At 38.9% G+C, this 10067-nt stretch overlaps 3 protein-coding genes across 3 annotated transcripts; all 3 read left to right on the forward strand.

The window, feature by feature from the left end:
• The first annotated feature begins 305 nt into the window (after positions 1-305).
• Positions 306-1680, forward strand: LOC134859939 (C-X-C motif chemokine 10-like). Its single transcript, XM_063876736.1, has 4 exons — positions 306-557; positions 713-824; positions 1079-1156; positions 1333-1680. The coding sequence occupies exons 1-4, from the start codon at positions 494-496 to the stop codon at positions 1403-1405; spliced, it is 327 nt and encodes a 108-aa protein (XP_063732806.1). The 5' UTR covers positions 306-493; the 3' UTR covers positions 1406-1680.
• Positions 1681-4950: 3270 nt separating this feature from the next.
• LOC134859944 (C-X-C motif chemokine 6-like) lies at positions 4951-6292 on the forward strand. The gene is made up of 4 exons (XM_063876744.1): positions 4951-5178; positions 5334-5445; positions 5699-5776; positions 5953-6292. Exons 1-4 carry the CDS (start codon positions 5115-5117, stop codon positions 6023-6025), a joined length of 327 nt encoding a protein of 108 aa, XP_063732814.1. The 5' UTR covers positions 4951-5114; the 3' UTR covers positions 6026-6292.
• A 2041-nt stretch (positions 6293-8333) lies between these two features.
• On the forward strand, positions 8334-9613 carry LOC134859958 (C-X-C motif chemokine 6-like). Its single transcript, XM_063876767.1, has 4 exons — positions 8334-8534; positions 8690-8801; positions 9056-9133; positions 9310-9613. Exons 1-4 carry the CDS (start codon positions 8471-8473, stop codon positions 9380-9382), a joined length of 327 nt encoding a protein of 108 aa, XP_063732837.1. The 5' UTR covers positions 8334-8470; the 3' UTR covers positions 9383-9613.
• The last annotated feature ends 454 nt before the right edge of the window (positions 9614-10067 follow it).

Genomic DNA, 10067 nt, shown 5'->3' on the forward strand with positions numbered 1-10067 from the left:
AGCAACTTGAAATGTTATCAAAAAGCTTTTGATACCAAATCTGTAAGTCATTAAGGAACAGTCTCATGTGCTGGAAAGTAAAACGTTATTTTATACTTTAATATAATAATAATTTAACTTTAATACTTTAGTTTCATGATATTGACAATAAGACAAAAATAAATATTCAATGTCTTTTTTTAAGGTTCAAGGGGTTTTATTATCAGATGCACTATGGCAATGAAAATCTTCCAGAGTTCCTTCTACAAAAATAGCGCGAATGAGTAAGTATTATCTGTGGGTTTTTTTTACTTTCACAATCTAGTTCGGTAGAAATTCCCTTGGTCAAAGGAAGTATGATGAGGTACGTGGGTGAAGAGAGTATTTAAGAGGACCCTCAGCATCTACCCCTTCACAGTCCTCCTGTCAACAAACGTTGCTCTCTCAGACTCTAAATAACATCTCTAGATCTGATCTAGCACTTCTGTCTCCTCCACCAAAAAGGAAAGCAACAATGTCCAGCATCATGAAAGTGTTTCTGCTCCTGGCTGTCATCGTCTGCATCTCTGAAGCCCAACGTAAGTGTTTATACTATTTCAGCATTTACAACTTTAAGACAGACTACCTAAGGTGTTTAATTTACTTTTGAATACGTTTAAGTTACTTTTAGATGAAATCGTTTCAGTGAAAAACGAATTATAATGAAATGATGTTTTCCTGTCTTTCTCTGTAGGTTATCATTCAGGAGGCTGTCTGTGTCAACGCGTCAGGGATAAAATGAGCAGAGCAGTAAAGGACATCCAGATCTACCCGGCAACTGCGTTCTGTGACAGAGTGGAGATTGTGTAAGATACAGTAAAATGGTTCATTAATTGCTTTTTTTATGCTATTAGGACAATGTATCTCCCTGCCACCAATGAAACCTAGAAATACATTTTAATTGAGATTTATCAACGGTTAGAGTCCGGCTTCAGTTATGTGGAAGATGATTATGCACTTCTAGTTTCCCTGTCTAATGATTTATGGATATCTGTTTTACAAACTTTATTTGGTGAAGATATTTTTTTTAACGTGAAGTCTCCTCTGTCCATTTCAACAGTGTCACCGACAGAAGAGGGCTTCGCTTTTGCCTGGACCCCGAGTTGAAGACAGTGCAAAGAGTCATGGCTTCCATCATGTAAGTATAACAGACATCAATCCAAGCCTTATTTTTAAATACACTGAACATCCAATTACAACGTTTACTCTTTCAGAGATTCTCTATATTTGATGGAATAGTAATAAGGGATGTGATGCTTTCTCCTCCACACTTTTGTATCTTATGTTTCCTTCTGGTTTTCTTGTGATTCATAGAAAAGCCCAAACTACAGCTAGACAAGCTGAGCTCACGACCAGTCCAAGCAGCACCAACACAGCTCGCGTCTGACTCTTCCACTCCTGGAATCGAAAAGAAGCTAACATGACCTCTGACCCCGTTTGAAAAATGCACCTTCAAGGAATGTAGATGTGAAAAGAATGAAACTGTTTGTCTATTTATCCTCTATTTATACTCATGTGCACTTTTAGTATACATCTGTTTCTTTTTGTTTATATATTCCTTGTATTCCTTTTTGTAAATTGATGTGTGTGTTGTAATTGAGCCAAGTCCTTTGCCTTTTGGTCATTTCAGTATTTTTTCTAAATAAATATAAAATCAATGGAGCATTGAGTGCTTGTTTTCTGTTCAAAGTCCAATATTGTTGTGGCTCACACAAACACTGCTGACTTGTGGTTCAGGGCTGCCAATGCAAGATGTAAAGTATACTGTATGTGTCAGGTCATGTCTCCTATGATACCATGCAGAATTTTGCAAATATTAGAGTGAGTTACTCAGTAGGTAACCCAGTCTCTTTATCTAGCCTAAAGAAATATAGCCTAGCAGAAAATTAAACAAAACACCATCCATCCATCCATCTTCTCCCGCTTTTCCGTCAGGATCGTGGAGGTAACAGCTCCAGCAGAGAGCCCCAAACTTTCCTTTCCCTGGCCACATCAACCAGCTCTGACTGGGGGATTCCAAGACGCTCCCAGGCCAGCGAAGAGATATAATCCCTCCACCTGGTCCTAGGTCTACCCCTCGGTCTCTTCCCAGCTGGACGTGCCTGGAACACCTCCCTAGGGAGGCGCCCAGGAGGCATCCTCACTAGGAGCCCGAACCACCTCAACTGGCTCCTTTCAACGCGAAGGAGCAGCGCTTCTACTCCGAGTCCCTCCCGGATGACTGAACTTCTCACCTTATCCCTAAGGGAGATGCCAGCCACCCTGCGGAGAAATCCCATTTCGGCCGCTTGTATCCGCGATCTCGTTCTTTCGGTCATGACCCATCCTTCATGCCCATAGGTGAGGGTAGGAACAAAGATGGCCCGGTAGACAGAGAGCTTTGCCTTCTGGCTCTGCTCTCTTTTCGTCACAACGGTACGGTAAAGCGACTGCAGTACCGCTCCCGCTGCTCCGATTCTCCGGCCCATCTCACGCTCTATTGTTCCCTCACTCGAGAACAAGACCCCGAGATACTTGAACTCCTTCACTTGGGGTAAGGTTTCATTCCCTACCTGGAGTGGACAACCCATCGGTTTCCTGCTGAGAACCATGGCCTCAGATTTGGAGGTGCTGATCCTCATCCCAACCGCTTCACACTCGGCCGCGAACCGATCCAGTGAGTGCTGAAGGTCACAGACCGATGAAGCCTTTAGGACCACATCATCTGCAAAAAGCAGAGGAGCAATCCTTAGCCCACCAAACTGCAGACCCCCTCCCCCACGACTATGCCTCGAAATCCTGTCCATGAATATCACCATCAGGATTGGTGACAAAGCGCAGCCCTGGCGGAGGCCAACCCTCACTGGAAATCAGTCCGACGTGCTACGGAGGACCCGGACACAGCTTTCGCTTTGAGAGTACAGAGATTGGATGGCCCTGAGTAGAGACCCCCTCACCCCATACTCCCGCAGCACCTCCCACAGTATCTCCCTGGGAACCCGGTCATACGCCTTCTCCAAATCCACAAAGCACATGTAGACCGGATGAGCGTACTCCCAGGCCCCCTCCAGGATCCTTGCGAGAGTGAAAAGATGGTCCGTCGTTCCACGACCAGGACGAAACCCGCATTGTTCCTCTTCAATCTGAGGTTCGACAACAACAATAAGCAAAACACATTTTTACGAAAACAACAAAAAACATCTTCAAATCCAGTTTGAAAAATCACTTCAGATTCACCAATTGACAACCAGCCCTGTCTATGGTGGTTCTTATGCTAAGTTTACGATTGCTTTTAACCCATGTCATAAATTCCACATGAATAATCTTGAAAACACATTGTCACCACGCTATCAAGGGTGGTTTAATTGGATCAAAAATAATATATGTAATCTTTACCTTGAGAGGTTTCAGCCAGGCAGATGCTTCTGATTGTATTTGCCATGGTTTTGAGATATCAATCTCTGAGACGTCTGCCCACAGCCTCAACGTAGCTAGAGATCTCGAAAACAGGGCAAGTAAAACCAAAACTTCCTACATGGCTAGAAACAATCACAGGTAAGTAAGAAACACGTGTCATATTTATTAACTTCTATACTTTACTGAACCAGCCCTGTAAATCATGCCTGTTTTTTGAAAGTTTATATTTTGGGTGTCTTGTCCTGGGCCCTGCTTTGATCAGTAATGAGGCAGTTCAGCACGTCACCTTCCGTTGCCTTTATGCTCTTTTCTCATTCTTTTGAAAGGGCATGTGATCTATAATACTTGTCATCAAAAATGTTATAGAGCATTACAGAAAAGATTTTCAGAATAATCTCACTGTTCTTTACACTTTCATTCAATCTTTGTGGTCAAATACAGAAGGGAAAAAAATGATGGCAAGAATTAGGGAAAGAAACAGGGTTGTATTGGGATTTGATTTTGAACACAAGTGAAAGAGGATATAAAACTAAAGCTGACATTCAGACAAAGCTTTCCAATGAAACCAAACCTTTCCTTGTAAACTTGTGACTTTATGGAGGGCATATCATATCTATCTTAAATTAACAGCAAAACACTGAAGTGAAAAAGAAAGGAAATGAATATCAGCATCCATCAGATATTTCTGATAATACTGGTTTATTCACTCCACAAATGTCATGACAGTGTAACTACCACGCAACTACAGTGGAAAAACATTTTTGAAAAGTGCCTTTCCTTCAGAGCAAGGTGTTAACCACTGATGCACATGAAGAAAATCAGACCATGCAGAGACTAACCTACACTCTGTGTTACTTAATGTAATAAACTATGCAAATCTAAAGTGACCTCATGAGGATTTCATCCAAAAACCTTTTTTCACCAACTCTGTTAGTAATTTAGGATCAGCATTCTTATTTTATATTTAAGTAAAACGTTATTTTATATTATACTTTAGTACCGTGATTTTGACGATATGACAAAACAGAGAATATTAAATGTCTTTTTTGTGATATTATGGGATTCGATTCTCTCCAAGACATTCAGTTCAGTTTAAGCTTTGTTTAATTGCGTCATTTATTTCAGATGAAATAATTGTATGCAGCCAATGTACCTATATGCATTCTTTAGGGAGACAAACATATCCCTTAATAGCAATCTACTCAGCTTTGTGTTAAATGTAAAATGAATATAAAAATAAATGGCAAATAAAGATACAGGTGAACTAATGCCTTCCTTAATTAAGATATTATATATGATCCTTTTTTATTATTCATCTGTTTTTTCTTCATGGCATCAGAAATAGATAGTGTTCAAAATGCTTAAAAATATTTGTTCATCGAAAATCTGTTAATTATACTAAAGTAGTATGGCCATGGGGAATAAGGAAGAGTTGTCTGTGGTTTTGTAAGTTTCACTTTCCACTACGACAGAAATTCCCTTGGTCACAGGAAGTATGATGAGGTAAGTGGCTAAAGAGAGTATTTAAGAGGACCCTCAGCATCTACCCCTTCACAGTCCTCCTGTCAACAAGCGTTGCTCTCTCAGACTCTAGCTAACATCTCCAGCTGCACTTGTTACAACGCTTTCTATCATCTTTATCGCAAGAATCAAGATCTGTTCTAGCACTTCTGTCTCCTCCACCAAAAAGGAAAGCAACAATGTCCAGCATCATGAAAGTGTTTCTGCTCCTGGCTGTCATCGTCTGCATCTCTGAAGCCCAACGTAAGTGTTTATACTATTTCAGCATTTACAACTTTAAGACAGACTACCTAAGGTGTTTAATTTACTTTTGAATATGTTTAAGTTACTTTTAGATGAAATCGTTTCAGTGAAAAACGAATTATAATGAAATGATGTTTTCCTGTCTTTCTCTGTAGGTCATCAATCAGGAGGCTGTCTGTGTCAACGTGTCAGCAGTAAAATGAGCACAAAAGTAAAGGACATCCAGATCTACCCGGCAACTGCGTTCTGTGACAGAGTGGAGATTGTGTAAGATACAGTAAAATGGTTCATTAATTGCTTTTTTATGCTATTAGGACAATGTATCTCCCTGCCACCAATGAAACCTAGAAATACATTTTAATTGAGATTTATCAACGGTTAGAGTCCGGCCTCAGTTATGTGGAAGATGATTATGCACTTCTAGTTTCCCTGTCTAATGATTTATGGATATTTGTTTTCCAAACTTTATTTGGTGAAGATATTTTTTTTAACGTGAAGTCTCCTCTGTCCATTTCAACAGTGTCACCGACAGAAGAGGGCTTCGCTTTTGCCTGGACCCCGAGTTGAAGACAGTGCAAAGAGTCATGGCTTCCATCATGTAAGTATAACAGACATCAATCCAAGCCTTATTTTCAAATACACTGAACATCCAATTACAACTTTTACTCTTTCAGAGATTCTCTATATTTGATGGAACAGTAATAAGGGATGTGATGCTTTCTCCTCCACACTTTTGTATCTTATGTTTCCTTCTGGTTTTCTTGTGATTCATAGAAAAGCCCAAACTACAGCTAGACAAGCTGAGCTCACGACCAGCCCAAGCAGCACCAACACAGCTCGCGTCTGACTCTTCCACTCCTGGAATCGAAAAGAAGCTAACATGACCTCTGACCCCGTTTGAAAAATGCACCTTCAAGGAATGTAGATGTGAAAAGAATGAAACTGTTTGTCTATTTATCCTCTATTTATACTCATGTGCACTTTTAGTATACATCTGTTTCTTTTTGTTTATATATTCCTCTTTGTAAATTGATGTATGTGTTGTAATTGAGCCAAGTCCTTTGCCTTTTGGTCATTTCAGTATTTTTTCTAAATAAATATAAAATCAATGGAGCATTGAGTGCTTGTTTTCTGTTCAAAGTCCAATATCGTTGTGGCTCACACAAACACTGCTGCCTTGTGGTTCAGGGCTGCCAATGCAAGATGTAAAGTATACTGTATGTGTCAGGTCATGTATCCTATGATACCATGCAGAATTTTGCAAATATTAGAGTGAGTTACTCAGTAGGAACCCAGTCTCTTTATCTAGCCTAAAGAAATATAGCCTAGCAGAAAATTAAGCAAAACACATTTATAAGAAAACAACAAAAAATATCTCCAAATTCAGTTTGTAAAATCACTTCAGGTTTACCAATTGAGAACCAGCCCTGTCTATGGTGGTTCTTGTGCTAAGTTTACGATTGCTTTTACCCCATGTCATAAATTCCACATGAATAATCTTAAAAACGCATTGTCACCACGCTATCAAGGGTGGTTTGATTAGATTAAAAATCAGTTGTTTTATCTTTACCTTGAGAGGTTTCAGCCAGGCTGATGCTTCTGATTGTATTTGCCATGGTTTTGAGATATCAATCTCTGAGACGTCTGCCCACAGCCACAACGTAGCTAGAGATCTCGAAAACAGGGCAAGTAAAACCAAAACTTCCTACATGGCTAGAAACAATCACAGGTAAGTAAGAAACACGTGTCATATTTATTAACTTCTATACTTTACTGAACCAGCCCTGTAAATCATGCCTGTTTTTTGAAAGTTTATATTTTGGGTGTCTTGTCCTGGGCCCTGCTTTGATCAGTAATGAGGCAGTTCAGCACGTCACCTTCCGTTGCCTTTATGCTCTTTTCTCATTCTTTTTAAAGGGCGTGTGATCTATAATACTTGTTATCAAAAATGTTATAGAGCATCACAGAAAAGATTTTCAGAATAATCTCACTGTTTTTCACACTTTCATTCAATCTTTGTGGTCAAATACAGAAGGGAAGAGAATGATGGCAAGAATTAGGGAAGGAAACAGGGTTGTATTGGGATTTGATTTTGAACACAAGGGAAAGAGGATATAAAACTAAAGCTGACATTCAGACAAAGCTTTCCACTGAAACCAAACCTTTCCTTGTAAACTTGTGACTTTATGGAGGGCATATCATATCTATCTTAAATTAACAGCAAAACACTGAAGTGAAAAAGAAAGGAAATGAATATCAGCATCCATCAGATATTTCTGATAATACTGGTTTATTCACTCCACAAATGTCATGACAGTGTAACTACCACGCAACTACAGTGGAAAAACATTTTTGAAAAGTGCCTTTCCTTCAGAGCAAGGTGTTAACCACTGATGCACACGAAGAAAATCAGACCATGCAGAGACTAACCTACACTCTGTGTTACTTAATGTAATAAACTATGCAAATCTAAAGTGACCTCATGAGGATTTCATCCAAAAACCTTTTTTCACCAACTCTGTTAGTAATTTAGGATCAGCATTCTTATTTTATATTTAAGTAAAACGTTATTTTATATTATACTTTAGTACCGTGATTTTGACGATATGACAAAACAGAGAATATTAAATGTCTTTTTTGTGATATTATGGGATTCGATTCTCTCCAAGACATTCAGTTCAGTTTAAGCTTTGTTTAATTGCGTCATTTATTTCAGATGAAATAATTGTATGCAGCCAATGTACCTATATGCATTCTTTAGGGAGACAAACATATCCCTTAATAGCAATTTACTCAGCTTTGCGTTAAATGTAAAATGAATATAAAAATAAATGGCAAATAAAGATACAGGTGAACCAATGCCTTCCTTAATTAAGATATTATATATGATCCTTTTTTATTATTCATCTGTTTTTTCTTCATGGCATCAGAAATAGATAGTGTTCAAAATGCTTAAAAATATTTGTTCATCGAAAATCTGTTAATTATACTAAAGTAGTATGACCATGGGGAATAAGGAAGAGTTGTCTGTGGTTTTGTAAGTTTCACTTTCCACTACGACAGAAATTCCCTTGGTCACAGGAAGTATGATGAGGTAAGTGGCGTAAAGAGAGTATTTAAGAGGACCCTCAGCATCTACCCCTTCACAGTCCTCCTGTCAACAAGCGCTGCTCTCTCAGACTCTAGCTAACATCTCCAGCTGCACTTGTTACAACGCTTTCTATCATCTTTATCGCAAGAATCAAGATCTGTTCTAGCACTTCTGTCTCCTCCACCAAAAAGGAAAGCAACAATGTCCAGCATCATGAAAGGTTTTCTGCTCCTGGCTGTCATCGTCTGCATCTCTGAAGCCCAACGTAAGTGTTTATACTATATCAGCATTTACAACTTTAACACAGACTACCTAAGGTGTTTAATTTACTTTTGAATACGTTTAAGTTACTTTTAGATGAAATCGTTTCAGTGAAAAACGAATTATAATGAAATGATGTTTTCCTGTCTTTCTCTGTAGGTCATCAATCAGAAGGCTGTCTGTGTCAACGTGTCAGCAGTAAAATGAGCACAAAAGTAAAGGACATCCAGATCTACCCGGCAACTGCGTTCTGTGACAGAGTGGAGATTGTGTAAGATACAGTAAAATGGTTCATTAATTGCTTTTTTTATGCTATTAGGACAATGCATCTCCCTGCCACCAATGAAACCTAGAAATACATTTTAATTGAGATTTATCAACGGTTAGAGTCCGGCCTCAGTTATGTGGAAGAAGATTATGCACTTCTAGTTTCCCTGTCTAATGATTTATGGATATTTGTTTTACAAACTTTATTTGGTGAAGATATTTTTTTTAACGTGAAGTCTCCTCTGTCCATTTCAACAGTGTCACCGACAGAAGAGGGCTTCGCTTTTGCCTGGACCCCGAGTTGAAGACAGTGCAAAGAGTCATGGCTTCCATCATGTAAGTATAACAGACATCAATCCAAGCCTTATTTTCAAATACACTGAACATCCAATTACAACTTTTACTCTTTCAGAGATTCTCTATATTTGATGGAACAGTAATAAGGGATGTGATGCTTTCTCCTCCACACTTTTGTATCTTATGTTTCCTTCTGGTTTTCTTGTGATTCATAGAAAAGCCCAAACTACAGCTAGACAAGCTGAGCTCACGACCAGCCCAAGCAGCACCAACACAGCTCGCGTCTGACTCTTCCACTCCTGGAATCGAAAAGAAGCTAACATGACCTCTGACCCCGTTTGAAAAATGCACCTTCAAGGAATGTAGATGTGAAAAGAATGAAACTGTTTGTCTATTTATCCTCTATTTATACTCATGTGCACTTTTAGTATACATCTGTTTCTTTTTGTTTATATATTCCTTTTTGTAAATTGATGTGTGTGTTGTAATTGAGCCAAGTCCTTTGCCTTTTGGTCATTTCAGTATTTTTTCTAAATAAATATAAAATCAATGAGTGCTTGTTTTCTGTTCAAAGTCCAATATCGTTGTGGCTCACACAAACACTGCTGACTTGTGGTTCAGGGCTGCCAATGCAAGATGTAAAATATACTGTATGTGTCAGGTCATGTATCCTATGATACCATGCAGAATTTTGCAAATATTAGAGTGAGTTACTCAGTAGGAACCCAGTCTCGTTATCTAGCCTAAAGAAATATAGCCTAGCAGAAAATTAAACAAAACACATTTATAAGAAAACAACAAAAAATATCTCCAAATTCAGTTTGTAAAATCACTTCAGGTTTACCTTGTGATTTCTTGTGATTCATAGAAAAGCCCAAACTACAGCTAGACAAGCTGAGCTCACGATCAGCCCAAGCAGCACCAACACAGCTCGCGTCTGACCAGTCCCGGCTCCAGCTCAGTACAGAGGGGG

The sequence above is a fragment of the Eleginops maclovinus genome, chromosome 23 (assembly GCF_036324505.1).
Source record: "Eleginops maclovinus isolate JMC-PN-2008 ecotype Puerto Natales chromosome 23, JC_Emac_rtc_rv5, whole genome shotgun sequence".
NCBI classification, from domain to species: Eukaryota; Metazoa; Chordata; class Actinopteri; order Perciformes; family Eleginopidae; genus Eleginops; species Eleginops maclovinus.